This window comes from Paramisgurnus dabryanus, chromosome 4, assembly GCF_030506205.2.
Source record: "Paramisgurnus dabryanus chromosome 4, PD_genome_1.1, whole genome shotgun sequence".
Taxonomy (NCBI): Eukaryota; Metazoa; Chordata; class Actinopteri; order Cypriniformes; family Cobitidae; genus Paramisgurnus; species Paramisgurnus dabryanus.
The window spans coordinates 32,807,916-32,825,985 of record NC_133340.1 but is presented as its reverse complement, the minus strand read 5'-3'; the positions used below and the strand labels follow the sequence as shown (position 1 = coordinate 32,825,985).

The window sequence follows — 18,070 nt, the reverse complement described above, 5'->3', positions numbered from 1 at the left end:
AAATATACAAACATTCCTGTAAAACATTTCTCAGGTTATATTCCAAACTTAATTTAATACTTTACCTCATATGGAAAACAAGAGACAAACAAAGACCGCAAACAGAATAATGAAAGGTACATTGCCACGTCAAATGAAAATGAAACTCAACAAATGCCTTTGTTAAAAACAGCCCGATGTTAAAAAGTACTGCATATCCATTTCTACATAAAGCCATGACCAATACGGACGTCCAGTGTAAATACATCAGGTCAGCATGAGATAGGCCATACATACTAATTTATGAATATTAAGGCATGTATATAGTGTTTTTTATTTATAACAACATTTCAAGGAAGATTTGAAAGTTATGTCTATGATCAAGACAAAATGTGAAAGGTATTTACTTAAACAATAAACATTCCTGTGTTGATTTCACAATGAACTTGTGAAACAAGTTTGGCTCTTAAAATAAACTAGAAACAATGGTACCTGTTCCCCAGCTTAGACAAGTGTTAAAACAGTCCAAAGCAGTAATGTTGAATAATGAAAGTGCTAAATGAATGTGTAAAACAGTAGTTTTTTCTCAAAAAACAAACAAACACATAAATAGACAAAATAGTGTTTGGCCACAAAAAAATGCTTATGTACTCACTTTCTCTTACAAATGGATTTTTCTTTTACCAAATAATTGCTTAAAGTAGTTTACAAAAATTTTAATAAACCTATTTATTAAAGTACTATTGCTTGGCCATATCTATCTGTAAAGTTTCATGTTTAAGCAGTTACAACTGCAATACAGCCATACTGCTATTACGAAAGACCATATTTTAGTTAAAGCTTAAAACTGGATTCTTAAAGCAAAACCTGCAATCTTTTTAGGTTTGTGCAAATATTATGTTCCAGTGACAGAGTAAAGCTCTTCTTTGTCGTTTTTACATAACTTATACCCGCAGATCGAGTGCGTCCAGCCCCAGGGTGGGATGTGTTTCTCGCGGGGCGGCAGGAGAAAGACCACGCTTGTCGCTACCATCACGTGCCATATGGAATGGGTGTAGTAGTAGTTGCTATCGGTCTGTGCAAAGATGTACACGCACACCCCGATTAGGGCAGATACGAAGCCCGGCAGCAAGAAAAAGACCCAACGGCGCCATGTGGGAGGGTAGCAGTGGTGACGTTTTACAGTTCGGTAAATCTGTGGAGTCATACAAAAAAAAATTTATGCTTTTGCATTTATGCATTGGTCAGATGCGAATTCAAGCAATTGATTTTTAAGGTTTTATGCACTAGGGATCAAACCCATGAGTAGCATTGCTAGTGGCATGCTTCGGTTAAAATACAGGGAAGCTTTAAACAAATCAAAATTCTTATGAAATCTGATGGTAAGGTTTCTAAACCTCTATTTATAGTAGGGATGCACCGAGCCCACTTTTTTGGAATACGAGTAGGAGTACTTGCATATCAGTACTTGCCGATACCGAGTACTTAATAAAAAACATGATTTTAAATTTACAGGTAACAGCGTTAGTCATATAATTTAACATAAAAACAAGGGACTAGTTTTCCAGTTTGTTGTAAACTCTGCCTCTTTGGACAACACAAGAGGCATTAACCCCTTACACAGACATTTCTCAGACCGTGGTATCGATCCCTGGTATCGGGGGACTTTTAACGAGTACGAGTACTTTAGAAAATGTGGTATCGAGACCGATACCAGTATCGGTTTCAGTGCATCCCTAATTTATAGCAAAGTATAAAACACCAAAGTAGAGTCAATTATCGACAACCCAAAATATAATAAAAGCCAAGCTCACCCAAGCAGTGACCATAATGACCAAAGAAAAGATGACGGGGCCTAGAAGGTTCCACAGGCCCCTGCGATCCAACTGCATTGCCATAGAAATGACAAGAGTGCCTCCCATAAACAACATCTGAAAAAAATGTAAACTTATTACAACCGCTTATACTGGTGTGTACCATGTTTATTTCTTGTCATTTATATAGTTTCAAAATAAGAGTAATTATAGTCAATTTACATTGATACATTTTTTGCATATGGCAGACTTTAACTTTTATCCAAAGCAACTTACGAGTGCATTACAAGATATACATTTTTATCAATTATCATATCAATTTATGTTCCCTGGGTTCAAACCCATGACCCTTCTACCACTGAGCTAAACAGGAACATGATACTGTTTTAGATAGGAGGGATGCTATGCAACGGATGAACAATTACATATGAAAATAGTTTTCTTAAAACAGGTACGTCTGGATCAGGTTGCTATTTAAAGCTCATACATACCAACAGATTCATTGTCAGTGATATCATGGAACACAGGCTGAAGTACTGTATGTATCGCTGTACTCACATATTTGACCGGGTCAAGGAGTCGCGCCATGCACACTATGGTGACCCACACTGACACAACAGAACCCAAGAAATCACAGAACTGAAGAGTGTCATAGTCCATGATACACATCACGGTCACACCGGGCTGGTCACACGCATGGTAAAACTGCAAACAAACACTTCATTACTATTTTATATGTAGACGGTTTTATTATTTTTTTCAGCAGAAAGACAGATAGCTAGAAAGACAAAGACAGACATACAGACAGCTACATAGATAATCTAGACAGACAGATTACTATAAAGAAAACATACAGATAGTTAGAAAGAGAGATGGCTAGACAGACAGAATGATAGATAGACAGACGAACAAACAGCTAGACAGGCAGTTAGACAGACATACAGGCAGTTAGACAGAGAGACCGCAAGACAGACAGAATGATAGACATAGAATGATTGTTGGACATACAGATAGACAGACAGAATGCTTGACAGATAGTCAGCTAGACAACAGACAGATAGATGGACAGATGTACAGCTATTTAGACAGCTAGACATATAGATGGTTAGACAGATAGAATGATAGACAGACATACAGACAGCTGATTGCTTTACAGACAGACAGATTGTTGTACATACAGACAGTTAGACAGACAGACATCTAGACCAACAAACAGCTAGTGGGATAGCTAGACAACAGACAGATAGACAAACAGATAGTTAGACAGCTAGACATTCAGATAGTTAGACAAAAAGACAGCAAGACAGACAGAATGATAGACATAAAATGATTGTTGGACATACAGATTGTTAGTCAGACAGACAGTAAGACAGACTGAAAGAATGCTAGACCGATAGTCAGACAGCTAGACAACAGACAGATAGACGTGCAGACAAACAGATGGTTAGACAATATGACAGCTAGACAGACATATAGTTAGATAGAATGATAGACAGACAGACAGAAGGATGGCTATACAGACAGACAGGCAGATAGTTGGACATACAGCTAGACATACAGATAGTTAGACATACAGACAGCTAGACAAACAGAATGATGGACAGATAGAATGATTGTTGGACATACAGACAGTTAGACAGACAGACAGACAGACAGACAGCTAGACAAACAAACAAACAAACAAACAAACATCTAGACAGACAGAAGGATAATCAGATAGCAGGACAACAGACAGATAGATAGACAGACAGATGTACAGATAGTTAGACAGAGAGACAGACATAATGACTGTTGGACATACAGACAGTTAGACAGAATGCTAGACAGACAGATAGTTGGACATACAGATGGTTAGACAGACAGATAGACATACAGCTGGTTAGACAGGCAGGTAGATTGACAATTGGACATACAGATGGTTAAATAGACAGATAGCTAGACAGACAGCAAGACACACAGAATGCTAGACAGGTAAAATGATGGACAGACAGACAGCTAGACCGAAAGAATGCTGGACAGAAATACAGATACTGTAGTTAGACAGAGAGACAGCTAGACAGACAGAATAACTGTTGGACATACAGACAGTTAGACAGTTAGACAGACAGACAGACTGAAAAAATGCTAGACCGATAGTCAGACAGCTAGACAACAGACAGATAGACGTGCAGACAAATATGACAGCTAGACAGACATATAGTTAGATAGAATGATAGACAGACAGAAAGATGGCTATACAGACAGACAGGCAGATAGTTGGACATACAGCTAGACATACAGATAGTTAGACATACAGACAGCTAGACAAACAGAATGATGGACAGATAGAATGATTGTTGGACATACAGACAGTTAGACAGACAGACAGACAGCTAGACAAACAAACAAACAAACAAACAAACATCTAGACAGACAGAAGGATAATCAGATAGCAGGACAACAGACAGATAGATAGACAGACAGACAGACGTACAGATAGTTAGACAGAGAGACAGACATAATGACTGTTGGACATACAGACAGTTAGACAGAATGCTAGACAGACAGATAGTTGGACATACAGATGGTTAGACAGACAGATAGACATACAGCTGGTTAGACAGGCAGGTAGATTGACAGTTGGACATACAGATGGTTAAATAGACAGATAGCTAGAGAGACAGCAAGACACACAGAATGCTAGACAGGTAAAATGATGGACAGACAGACAGCTAGACCGAAAGAATGCTGGACAGAAATACAGATACTGTAGTTAGACAGAGAGACAGCTAGACAGACAGAATAACTGTTGGACATACAGACAGTTAGACAGACAGACAGACAGACAGACAGACAGACAGACAGAAATACAGATAGTTGGAGAGACAGCTAGACAGACAGAATGACTGTTGGACATACATACAGACAGTTAGACAGAATGCTAGACAGATAGATAGATAGACAGACAGATAGTTGGAAATACAGATGGTTAGACAGGCAGTTAGATTGACAATTGGACATACAGATGGTTAGATAGACAGATAGCTAGACAGACTGCAAGACACACAGACAGATAGCTAGAGACCGAGAATGCTAGACAGGTAAAATGATGGACAGACAGACAAAATGATGGTGGACAGAAATACAGATAGTTAGACAGATGAATCATTAGACACACTGAATAATGGACAGACATAATACTAGACAGACAGACAATTTGATGGGCCGAATGCTACCCAGGCAGTTAGATAGACGGATAAAGAGCTTGACTTCATTTGTACCGTGGAGAAGAACATAGTGAAGAAGTAGACTGCAGCCTCTGTGTGATAGCCTCTATAGAGAGCCACAATGATGGGTGGAATGAAGAAAAGGTTACTGAGGGTGAGAAGCAGAGCCGCAGCCATCTGACGAGAAAACGACTGCGCGGCCGATCCATCCGTACAGCCCCATCCCTGCCAACCTGCCAACAGCAATCCAATAGCAATCAATACAAACTCAGTAATGATTTTCCAACTTCTTATTGTCTGTGCACGTGTTTGTTTACCAGTTTTGCACACACACGCAGCAAAAAGGTAGCTGTTTGTGCGCAGCAGTCTGCATTCTCCGTACGGCCCACAGTCGTCAATGCATGCACTGACGCTTGCAGACACGCTGACTAAGCCTGATGCATTTGTGCAGTCAACACTGGAAGTAAAATCACACAGTTTAGGCAAAATAACTACAGAGTACAATAAGCTAATGGTGACATTAGATGCATCAAAGTTTGATTTTTGATCTTAATCAGTCAATATTGAATAGATATCAATATTATATTTTCACAAAATGTTCTTTACAATGTGTAAGACAGAACAAAAACCTTTGGGTTTAAACATTATAACTGGATGTGCAATTAACCTGTGATTGCAGAGCGTCTGCAGGCTGAGGTACCACATTGCTGCTTCTGGAAATGGGATCCTCAACAGCGCAGATGATTCGTTTTTGCTTACACTCAGGGAAAATCCCTGCGCAAACCCTAGACGAAGATAATACAGCTTTAAATGCAACATAAAGAACATTAAGCATGCACCAAATACTCATGCATGGCTAACCTGTGGCACACGTGTCGTTCACATTAAATACGGGAGCTGAAGGTGTGAGGCATGCGTTGACACTTCCGAATCCACCAATCAGAGCACTCTGAAATCAAATGACAAATACATTTGGGTATGCGATGTTATAAACTATAAGCATTATGCATAAGAGCTTTGCTATTTTGTGACCCTCTCTGTGAAATCCAGGCTAAAGTTTCATAATCTAATTTTAAGATTAGTGGCATCAAAGTTTGATTTCAATTTCTGACATGACTTTTTTTAGTTCATATCAAATATATCAAGGTTATATTTTCACATAATGTTCTTTTTATTATGTAGTTTGATTAACTTAGCTGGCCCAGATAGCATTTAAACCATGTTTGCACCATCCGTTAATATTGAATTTTCAATAAACCGCAATTATGGTGATCCGTGTTTGCTTTAGTTGAGCCCTTGACTCTTGACTTTCAAGTTAAAAAAAAATCAGTGTTTGTATGTGTTGAAGTAGAAACATGTGCATTGGAAAAGAGAGATGTTAATCCTTTTGTGAATGTTATAATTATTCTGGTTTGTAAATCTGATCACCATAATGGTGGTTTGTTGTAATTGCAATAATTTGTTCAAAATTAATGGAGGGTGCAAACTGGTTAATTGGTATTAACACTGACAAACTAACAATTTTTAACACTGTTTTAATGGTTACGCAGGGTAACATATTAATAATAATACACATAGATGCTTACAGTGTTTAATTGGAGCTCTATAACAAATGTGCCTCCGCTCTCAGCAGAAGAGTCCAGATCCAAAGCGAGTACGGTCGGGAGGTCAGAGGTCACGTTCATGTTGCTGGATACTACGTAGCGGAGTGAGAGCACATCCTGCTCATCTCTGAGCACAGACGGGCTTCTCATGCACGCCGGCTCGGAGCTGTTAACACGCAGATCCCTCTCAGAAACAGATGCATTGCCAAGGTCAAAAGAGCTGTTGCTTCGGGGAGAACCGATGGTGCGGATGAAAGCCGAGGTGTTGATATCGGAGACGCTCAAAGGCTTGCACCCCACTGTGAGCCAAATGCAAAGACAATAATTTAGAGAAATTCAATTCTAAGTGGCACACAGCCTTTAAGAGAAATGATAAGTGGTTTGTATTGGAAACCTGTGACACTGGCGGAGATGTCGAAATCCATTGTGGCGTTAACTGTACTGGTTTCGATGGTAACTAGAACCCAGGTGTTCCACGGAGGGGTGGAGAGCGACGCAGAGCAAGGTTCAAACCATGAACAGTTCGCCGTCACCACAGAACCGGGCCTTAAAGTGTGGGAGCCTAAAGTGATGGATGTGCCCTGCAAAGTGATGTTCTGGATGAAAATATCCAGTCTGGTGGTGAACTCCGGGACAAAAACCCTGAAAAGAAAAATGCAATGGATTTGAATTAAAACATACACTTGAGATGTTCATATCTAGTCTGGTAAATTTGACAGAGTCTGTGAAAACCCAGCTAATGTAATTTTTTTAGATGTATTTTATGAATATAACCTTGATATCTTTAATGGGTCAATGACATGATGTTAATTATTTTGTGTTCATATGGTTCAATTAAAGGTAAAAGTGTAAAATTTCAAAATCAATTTGCAGATTACCTGAATACATTCTCTAGTTTAATGTAAAATGATTTTTTACATAATTATTTACATAATTTGTCAAAGATTATTTTGAAAACAGAGCTATTTTCAGCATATGTCAGGACAAATATTACAATAATAAAATAATTAATAATAAAATGATATTTAAAAATTATATTTTTTATGATTATGCTTACATGCTATCGAAGGTTGATAAAATATTTAATATTTCTCATTTTTTGGTGCAATTGGCGGTTACAATATTTGACATTTTCAGGTCCATTTAGTCTTAACAATCATAAAAGTGGTGCAAATGTAATTTTTTATTGCATAAAATTAACATAAATACAATGTGTGCATCATTGAAATAAACCTGATGCATGCTTTTAAAACAACTTTTTTGATTTTCTCATCTTGCCAAACCATTTTTGTCACTGACCATTGACTGAGTAATGTCATGCCAAAGACTGAAATGAAATCAATAATAGAAATGAAACAAATCATGATTGATGTTACTTAATCTTCTAGATGAGGATATCTGAAGAAGTGTGAATTCAGAAATGAATTTGGTGATCACAAGATGCGTAACAAAGATGTGACATCTATGATCTATTTATACACACACACACACACACACACACACACACACACACACACACACACACACACACACACACACACAATAGTACGTACTTAAACAGAGCTGGTGCTTTGGCTGCTGTTAGTGTTTTATGGAGAGGTATGTTGTCGGTCAAGACAGTCAGGTCAGCCGCTCTTCTTACAAACATTTGCGGCTGAAACAAATACGAGCAAGACGGCATTCCCTAAAACAAAACAAACAAACAAACAAACAAACAAACAAAAAACATTCAAAGTAGAGCATTTAGTGGCCAAATGTTAAAACAGCTTTAATAATTAAATAAAAACAAACCTGCTGCTCTATCTTGCCATCGTCCTTGGGCAGGTGAGCGGCGAGGAACCAGTCTCCAGGTTTGGGGTGGGTAACATTGAATAGTGTTACATTACTGCTCTGTCCACTTGGAATGTTTATTGTTATATTTTGAGCAAAAGTGACAGACGTGGAGTTCGGGAACTCTGTGTTAATGGGGTTAATGACTGGTGGCGCTCCTGCCCTAAAGTGCCTGTTGATTTGGAGAAAATTGGCATAAATCAGTTTCATTTATTACTACTTAATCATTTACAGTCCACTTATAGCTGATGGCATATGTTTTTAAGGTCAATCCACCGGAGGCAACTATGAGTTAAAAACCTCATGAAATTCTTTGATGAACACTTTTTGAGCTGATGTATTTTTAGCTGAAATAGGATTTTGGGGTGCAAAATTTCATACATATTGTGCAAAATCCACTTTTAACAAGGTGTTTGGAAATAAATGTGTGTTGGCAGTGTGTAAACACAACCCTACAATAAAAAACCCACCCTATCCTTCCTTTTTAATACTAATTAAACCAACGCAGCCTCATTAGACATGCTGTTTTGATTCTTTTGTTAATGTGATGTCACACTGATAAAGCCCCGCCCATAGCCACTGACTGTTAAAATTACCCAAAAGCTTTTTTAAAGGGGCCATGGCACAAAACTTTTTTAAGATGTCAAATAAATCTTTGGTGTCCCCAGAGGACATATGTGAAGTTTTAGCTCAAAATACCATATATAAATAATTTATTATAGCATGTTAAAATTGCCACTTTGCAGGTGTGTGCAAAAATGTGCCGTTTTGGGTGTGTCCTTTAACATGCAAATGAGCTGATGAAATTCAAACACTGATCACAATGATGGTGGTTTGTTGCAATTAAAGAGAGACAAATTTCATCGACCTATTTTTTCATGTGCTTGTAGAGATTGGTTTACCAAAACTAAGTTACTGGGTGGATCTTTTTTAAATTTTCTAGGTTGAAAAGGCACTGGGGACCCAATCATAGCACTTAAACATGGAAAAAGTCAGATTTTCATGCCATGGCACCTTTAAATGTGTTTGTTAGCATGTTGTAGCGTTAATGCAGCTAAAGATACTATTGTCTCAGACTGCATTCACAGGAATCAGATCTATTTTTAACCAAAGGCGCTCACTGTCTGTTGGTAAGGGAGTGAGGAGCTGTAGCTCATTTGCATTTAAAGGTACACACATAAAAACAGCACTTTTTGGCACCCACCCTAATAGGGGCATTTTGGACCTGCTATAACAAATGATCTGTGGGATATTTTGAGCTTATGAGACACATTCAAGGCACACCTAAGCCTTATATTACATTTTGTAACAATGGACATAATAAGAGCCCTTTAAAGCCAGTACAACACTTGACAGAATGTATTAGATGAAGAGAAGATAATTTTTAAAGAAAGCATTTTTTGTCCCTGTGAACAAGATGAGTAAATCCAAACGTTTGGTTATTTTTATTATAAATACGTATAAGTATTTAGATATAATAGTATCTATCATGTTTCCTTTAAATTATCTCACGTTGGCTGAGTTTCTAAATACAACAATTGCATTGTGATTGTGCAAAATTTCATCAGAACATTATACAGGTTTATGTGCAAATGTAAAACTTGCATCATACAATTTTGCAAGAATGGAACAAGCTGTTTTGCAAGCTACATTTCTAGAAGTTACAGTGTTTTCATACAGCAATGGACTTTAATCTCTAAACAAATAAAATGTCCTCATGATATGATCCCTGTAAATAATGACACAAATCTTGTGTTTCTGAGATTTAAGGTTCTTGAGGTATGCAGTCTCCAATAGGACATTACTTTGTGTACTCAGTTGAAGACAGTGGTAACTATATCTAGTTGTATTTTTATATTATACAGTTTATCAGTGGTAGCAGGCCTAAGATATGGCATTTCAATGGCTAAAATGGTTACTATGACAACGGAGGATGCATTAACACTTCCAAACCTAGGAAACAATTAAAAGCACTAGAAATTCATGGATAAAAACATGTTTTGTAAGTAAAACAAAATGTAATGTCACAAAATTAACTACGTACACAGTGATGTTTTGGTCGCCGCAGTTCATCACGGATGCCCGCGTGGCCGTGAGCAGCCACCGCACGAGCACCGTGTCCTCCGGGACTCTGAAGTGATGTAGCCGAACATTGCCGAACCAGCTGTATTTGGACAACTTCTGAGACGTTTTAGAGTAAAACGCGTTCAAGTAAGTGACGTCTGGGAAGAGAAAATAACGCCACGATGAGGTCAGATGTAAACAACTGTGTTATCATCGTAAACAAAAACAATGTGTGTTAAATCATCGTTGTTTCTTATTTATCGATTTTATTTATTTATTTATTTATTTATTTATTATTTATTATATTTCAATGTACGTTAATTGTTATGAACAACAATAAAAATCTTTATATTATACAATAATATAAACATATTTACGATGTTTATACGCGTGGTTAAGATTGAGAAACTTGTTAGCGTAACTTATGTTTTGTTTTTAAATCAATGTCTGAAATAACTGCTATGATAAAACAAAACAAACAGACCAACATGGCGTTTAAATGCCAAACGTATCTGATTATTTTCTTCAATGCTTGAAAATAAACTCACCGTCAGCTAAACAGCCAGCGATGGCATAAAGTAAAAGGCACAGTGCAAAATGCTTCATTTTAAGTACAGATGTTCTACGCTCATCCCATTGTTGTGTGTTTCAAATATCCAGAAGAGGGTTTTAAACACGTTACTTCCTGATTCAAGACCGTGCACACGGACGGCCTGCTACGTACGAATTAGTGTTCGACTACATTTGACGATGCGCAGATTTAATGATGTATGACATCAAAGTACCGCGAGAGTAATAGAAAAGCTGTGCTTTCAATTCGCTCTCGCGGTAATATATATCATATTTCGATTGGTCTTGTACAGCTATGCCTGAAGCCAAATACGTTTCAATTAGGCTTGTTCGACTTAATGCGACGCCGCTAAAACTGACAGGCGGATGACGTCGAAGTACCGCGAGAGCGAGACGAAATTAGACTTAGTATCATTTCTCTAATCGTTCTCGCGGTACTTTGGCGTCAACCGGCTGTCGGTTCTTGCAGCGCCGCATGAAGTCGAACAAGCCAGTTACCTACGTAACGTGACGTTTGACCACTAAACCAATCGGATTGGAGCTCAAGAAATTTTAATAATAGTAGAAATATTCTAAGTTTATGGGTGAAAGATGTGTATGTACTATGTAGCCCTACTGTCTTTGTGCTTTCTGGAGGAGATGAAGCTAAGTTTTGAACTACATTTTTACTATATAAGATAAATTTATAACACTGTCAGCAAGTTACATGGTGGCAGTGAGAGGTGTAGCAACACTGCCATCTGCTGGTCAAAAAATCAAAACGTCCTGTATAAGTTACATGAGAACATGGTTAAAGGGAGATTAAAGGGGTTAAATTCTAACATAATTTTCTCTTCCTCATGTTGTTCTTAACCTGTATACATTTATTTTCTTTGGTGAACACAAAAGATTATATCTTTTTTTTTAAATGATGGTAAGCCCAAAGCTGATTGTAACCATTGGCTCTAATGGACAACAAATATTATGGAAGTATTGTAATAAATGATGAAGAAGATTTTTTTAATAAATGATTGTAAGCATACAGTTGACAGTACCCACTGAATTCCATCAGATTTGTTTTCCTACTATGGAAGTCAATGGTTACAATCATCTGTGTGCTTACCATAATTAAAATATCTTCTTTTGTGTTCATCAGAATGATTTAAATACAAATGTATTTAGTCAAAAATAGGATCTTTTTGACCCACCCAATAATTTTTTTCTTGCATTTAATGCTGCATTGCTATAATCTCCTTTATGTTTCTTTACGTTCTACTTTTATTATTTTAATAGTAATCATGTGTCATTATTATAGATATCTTTAACATTGTGTGAAAGGTTTCTGAGTCAAGGTTTTGAATGAATGAATGAAAAAAGACGAATCCAAGTGACAGTACGCATATACCAGTTTTCTTCAATATATTATTTTAAATGCTTAATGTAGTCATTACTCAATTTTCACATAAATGTAGTACATATTTGTTTTCAGTTTTATTTATTTATTCATTTGGTCTCTTTAAGGGGAAGTTTACCCCAAAGAATTAATATGATAATCCTTAAAGGAATAGTTCACCAAAATATAACAATTCTCTGATTCTCTAATTTTCAACACCATCATGCCTTTTCCAGATGTACAGTATATAACTTTTCAATAGCTAGAACACAATAATTTTACATTACATTATGCCATCATGTTGCCTTCTTATGTGGGAGCCAAGTAATTCATTTTGGGTGGCATGAGAGTGAGTAGATTATGAAAGATTTGTCAGATTTGGGTAAACTAAAGCTTTAATAAAATAATTCCACGCAGTTCATCTGAATAACTAAATCTCACTCTTGTGAACAAATAACCATGTTTTCTTATAAAGTGGAAGAAGTATATAAATTATTATATGCTAATATTTTTCTGCAAAATAAGTATTGTCTGCTTTATGGATAGTTAAGCCATTACATGATGCCTCACAGGAGCATAAGCTGCTGTTAAGTCTTTTGCTCTCTAACATATGTTAGTCCAGATGCTACTCTCTGTGCTGCTGGTCATTAGAGCCTCTATTGCCCTGCGTCCGGCTCTTATTCAACCCATGCTGTATACACACACACACAGATTTGCTCTTTCTCTCTTTAATGTCAAACACAGACACACATTTATCTCAATGTGTGGTTTGTGTGCCTACCTTATGCCAAGCTTTTAATTTTATATCTCACCTCCCATCTCTTAGATTTTGAAAGACTGTTTGTATGTAGAATATAATGAATACTTTCTTTGCAAATTGTTGATTCAATAAATATCACAAAACACATTTTAGGGATTAAGAATAAGGATCAGAAAAAGAATAAATGTGTACAGTACAAATCTTTAGGCTACACTGGATTTTCTCTCTTTAAACTGCAAGCTTTTAATGACTTTATTTTTAAGTTATTTATTAGTAAATTATGCTTTATGATTTGCATTATATTGTTGGTAAATTGAAAAACAACTTGACCTCATTTAAAGTTTATGTACAAACACACCGCACGCAGATTAGATAACTTCATTTACCTTGCTTGTCTTTTTAATGGGGTTTTATAAAGGGGCTCATTCAAAAGTCAAAACGGCGTAAGATGTGATTTCACGCCTTTTTAGGTTCGCCCTTAAGTGCCCATCTTGCACGAGATAAGGACTGCAGTCTCGGGCTGTTTGTATGCATGTCTCTGTGCATATGTTTGTGTATGTGTGTTGGGAACACTCGAGCGTCCCCCGGCACACGCGGCGTTATAGCGCCCGCTGCCCTGCGCCTGTTTCCGCCTGACTCTCCGGTTGCCGGGCGCCAGGACAAACTCATGGTCTGTTTAACCAGAACACAATTACAGACGTGCGCGTAAATATTTGCTCGGAAAACAGACTGACCGGGAGAGATGGGTATAAATGCCCAAACCGATAAATGCCCATAACGCCAAACACGGAGCGCAACTTCAGCAGCAACATCCATACGGTAAGAGATGTCCACGTGTAGCCTATTTAATGAGCAATTAAACAAGATATAGAAAAATCTTGCTTTTTTATTTTCTTTCTTGATTTTCTGTTTTCTTGACGACTTGTTGTTTAGTCTTTACTTTTTTGACACTGTGCTTGTTTTAATAAATCTACATTCATAGATCAAGAAATTAAGAGTTTCGTTGCAAAACGAGTTTTTTTTCCAGAAATCTCGTTTTTTGGTTGTGCATTCCAGTTAATATCAATTCAACTGCAGTTGGTTTGTTTTGATTTAACTTAAAAAATACAGCTAAGTAGCACCATAGAACAAAATAATAACATAATAATAAACATGTTTTGACAAAAATGTTAAAAACGGAGTTATCTCGTTTTGCAACGAAACTCTCCAAATAATGCATGCTAATTTCAGAACTAATTTATTGTTATTTTTTCCTATAATGCAGCTTTAGATTGACTATATGATTTTGGCACACTGTAAAAAATACTTTGCTGCCTTAAAAATTTTTGTTGAATCATCTCCGATTTACAAGTCATTTCAACTTACTATTATTTATCTTGACTAGGTAGGGATGAGTTGTTATAACTACAGGTGAGTTGTTATAAGTTATAAAATTAAGTTGACTTTTCTCAACTATTTTATAAGTTGTGACAACTCATCTCTGTTGACATGACTTGTAAATCTGAGTTGATTTAACAAAAATTTTTAAGGCAGCAACGTATTTTTTTACAGTTCATGTACGGCCATCCTTTCTTTCTTTCTTTCTTTCTTTAAATGTTTGTTATTTAGACTGTTCATGGTTTCTAAATTATTATTATAATTTTTTTTAAATCTTAGTATTATATAAACACAAAGGGGCGGTTCCCGGACAGGGCTTATCTTAGTCCCAAGATTTAAAATCCCCTTGTCCTGACTAATTTTAACATATAACCATTGACATTGTTTTGTCTCAAGATGCACACCAGTATTGTTTTTTGTAAGGTATGTTTGTAAAAACTTCTTAAATGTCCTAATATAAATAAGGCATAGTCCTGGATTAATCTCCCCCCCAATACACTAACAAAATGCTCATTATTTTCAACCCAGTGATGGGTCAAAAGGGACAAACCCAGCCATTGGTTTTTAAATAACCCAGAAAATGTTTATATTTGACCCAACAAGTAAAAAAACTCACAGGTTAAATTCCAACCTAACAGGTTAAGTCTGTCTATTTTAACCCAATGCTAAAGGTTGAAAATAACCCTACTTACACATCAACTGACAGGGGGTTTAGTTGTTACAAAGGCAAGTTATCACAAAGCTCTGTATCAAGGTTTTGAGTCAAAAGTCCAATGATACAAATGGCATTTTTTCTCAAACACATTGCTATATTTTTGCTGTATCATGAATTGTTTTGTTTCATAATAGGTTTATAGTAATTGTGGCTAAAATGCCTTTAATTGTATGTTTAAAAGCAGAATCCTATTGTGTTACATGGCCCATTATTGGATTGTTAACTAACCAGACTGATCTCATGGAAAGTCGTGTTATAGTCACGCAAAATTTTCGTGCCTTGCCTTGAGCACAAATGTCTTTTTCGTGTCACTCGCACAAATTTCTATAAATAGTTTTTCGTGTCTGTTGCATGACTTTCTTTTTCTTTCGTTTCATTTTATGTATTTTATATATGTTTTCTCATAGTTTTTTACCTATTTTCTTTCCATTGTCGCTTGGGGTTAGAATCCAACCCCAACTCAAGGTGAGAACAGTTTTAAAAGCGGAAGAAAAACATGTAGAAACCAAATCTAACCCCAACCCCAAGCGACAAAGATTTAAAAATAGCACAAAAAAAAAGAGAAAAAACGATATATAAAAATGAAATGAAAAAGAATGTTGTGCCACGGACATGAAAAACTTTATATAGAAATTTGTGCTGAGTGACATGAAAAAGAGAAATAAAGCTGAATTTTGTGCCATGGACAAGAATAAATTAATAAAATTTTGCGTGACTATAACACAACTTTCCATGAGATCATGTTGCAACTGAGTTATATTTTTCCTACATAATCCTGGGAACTGTTAATAGCATTTTTGTTGGCAACAGTTTGATAAATGATGCCTATACAGCTTTCAAAAATTAATTTTACCTAGAAAAGTATTTACAAGAGAAAGAAAATAGTCAATAACAAAAAAAAGGTCCCCAGCTGTCACTGGGGTGGTACTCTTTCAAAAAGTACATATTTATACCTAAAGAGTTCATATTAATACCTCAGATTGGTACCAAATATACTGTACCTATATATAAGGTACATTTTAAAGGGTCCAGTGACAGCTTGGGACCATTTTCTAGCCATTTCGTCTGACGTTGTCGTCTTTCCTTATATAAATCTCCATCTGTATGTAATTCTGTGCTAACATTAAAATTTTTTCATAGCATGGCAGCAAGCGTGATCAGAACGCTGAGTAATTTTGGTTTGGCGAGACCTCTGCAGGCTTGCTTCCTTTCTGTGGAGGATGAGGAGGAGGCCGAAGAAGAGTATGAAGTGGAGCTGAGACAAGAGGTTGAGGACAGTTTGGAAGATGAAGAGGATGAAGTTTCCATTGTTTCTCATGAAGAAGAGCCATGGAGTTTTGATCCCACCCCCCATAACACAGAGATGACCAATCAGCTGCTGCGGTTTGCTGACCTCATCAGCCATGACGTCCAACGTTACTTCGGGCGAACTCAAGACCCAGACACCTGTGACATTTACGCTGAGACACCTTGTCCGAAGGTTGGGGGACGCCAACGTTACTACGCTGACTTCATTAAAGTTGCATCATCAGGGCAGGGGGAGGAGCCTGAGTCACTGGGGCCACTCGCAGAGCTCTTTAATGATGCTCAAAGGAAAGGGCGGGGTCTACCCATGAGTCAACGATCCCTACCTATCAGCTTCTGGACAGAGCCTCTCTCACACCAGATAGATGTGTTAAGGGATACAAACACACTGGAGATCTCGTTCACTTCAGAAAGCCCCGATAACAATTCTTCATTGAACGTGTACAGTAACAATAATGTTTGCTCGATGACCAGTTCCAGTATTTCAGAGACCCTCAGTAGCTCAATTACCCCAGATTTCAGTGATTTACTTGCTCATTGGGCCATTGATAAAGATAGCAATGAATTCAACTGTGACTTTCAGTTAATATAAGAAATATTTCTACAAAACAGCCCCTTACACTGCAAACAATCCTGTTGTTAATCAATGTCTTGTTTTCCAATAAAACAAAATTAATGTGTCTTAGAAGCAAAAAAATAATATTTATTATTTGTATATTGTTTTTTGATTGGCGTTTTCACTTCTTTTAATAATAAACTTTACCAAATGTATTTTTTATTTCCATTTGTTGCTCTGTATTCTATGTAACACTGTAAAAAATACATTTATTCATTATTTTTCCATAAAAAAAACCCTTGAAAATCTTGTTTGTCCTTTTTTTATATTTGTTTGTTTTGTTTTCATTAAAGGAAAACATTTGTGAAAAAAGTGTTTATTGTCAATATTCTTCACTTTACATTTCACTTTACATCTTTGTTTAGTCATTAGGTGGAAATAAGTGATATCAGTCAAATTCACATGAACCATGCATGCTGTTATTATTCATCTGCTTCTCTGTCTCTACCTTGGAATGCTTATCTCAAGGTAACAAATACATGATTTAAACTCTAATGAAAACTATAGATGACCCATCATCTATGAGTATGTGACAACCACCTTGGTGACTTTAAATGACATAAATATAATATAAATATAATGAAAGAGACATCATATACAGTACTGTGCAAAAGTCTTAGGCCACCACCACCAGACTTGTTGTTTTATAAGTTTTAATGTCCATCCATATTTATTTTTCAATCAATTTTTATTGCCACTAAACACAATTTGGGGGTTTTTGAGTAAAAAGCCTAACTTCTTTAAAATAATAAATTAGGATTTAATTTTATTTAGGTTTAAGAGATCCTACAGTTTCCTGCTATTGCTCAAGTAGAAGGTGAGTTTACCCTAAAAACTTGACACATCAGTTTACATTTT

At 36.5% G+C, this 18,070-nt stretch overlaps 2 protein-coding genes across 3 annotated transcripts; one reads left to right on the top strand and one right to left on the bottom strand.

The window, feature by feature from the left end:
• Nucleotides 1-165: 165 nt before the first annotated feature.
• Nucleotides 166-11,211, bottom strand: pgap6 (post-glycosylphosphatidylinositol attachment to proteins 6). Its single transcript, XM_065254217.2, has 13 exons — nucleotides 11,046-11,211; nucleotides 10,478-10,655; nucleotides 8,395-8,605; nucleotides 8,157-8,287; nucleotides 6,998-7,245; nucleotides 6,586-6,902; nucleotides 5,861-5,948; nucleotides 5,667-5,784; nucleotides 5,317-5,456; nucleotides 5,054-5,232; nucleotides 2,352-2,498; nucleotides 1,794-1,910; nucleotides 166-1,174 (listed from the first exon to the last, which is right to left on the bottom strand). The coding sequence occupies exons 1-13, from the start codon at nucleotides 11,101-11,103 to the stop codon at nucleotides 875-877; spliced, it is 2,232 nt and encodes a 743-aa protein (XP_065110289.1). The 5' UTR covers nucleotides 11,104-11,211; the 3' UTR covers nucleotides 166-874.
• Nucleotides 9,931-17,348, top strand: LOC135735715 (uncharacterized). Of its 2 annotated transcripts, none has more exons than XM_065254220.2 (2): nucleotides 9,931-10,263; nucleotides 16,432-17,348. In XM_065254220.2, the coding sequence occupies exon 2, from the start codon at nucleotides 16,433-16,435 to the stop codon at nucleotides 17,186-17,188; it is 756 nt and encodes a 251-aa protein (XP_065110292.1). In that variant the 5' UTR covers nucleotides 9,931-10,263; nucleotide 16,432; the 3' UTR covers nucleotides 17,189-17,348. The 2 variants fall into 2 exon arrangements, with proteins under 2 accessions (XP_065110292.1, XP_065110291.1); XM_065254219.2 differs by lacking the exon at nucleotides 9,931-10,263 and adding an exon at nucleotides 13,491-14,018 and having other exon boundaries at nucleotides 16,432-17,347.
• The last annotated feature ends 722 nt before the right edge of the window (nucleotides 17,349-18,070 follow it).

Bases quoted from the DNA above. Each gene is read 5' to 3' on its own strand.
- pgap6 (XM_065254217.2), bottom strand. From the start codon at position 11,103: ATGAAGCATTTTGCACTGTGCCTTTTACTTTATGCCATCGCTGGCTGT. The intron at 8,288-8,394 runs GTTTGTTTTTAT...GTTTTGTTTTAG, and splicing joins ATGGCAAGATAGAGCAGCAG to GGAATGCCGTCTTGCTCGTA. The intron at 1,175-1,793 runs GTGAGCTTGGCT...ATGACTCCACAG, and splicing joins TCATTATGGTCACTGCTTGG to ATTTACCGAACTGTAAAACG.
- LOC135735715 (XM_065254220.2), top strand. From the start codon at position 16,433: ATGGCAGCAAGCGTGATCAGAACGCTGAGTAATTTTGGTTTGGCGAGA.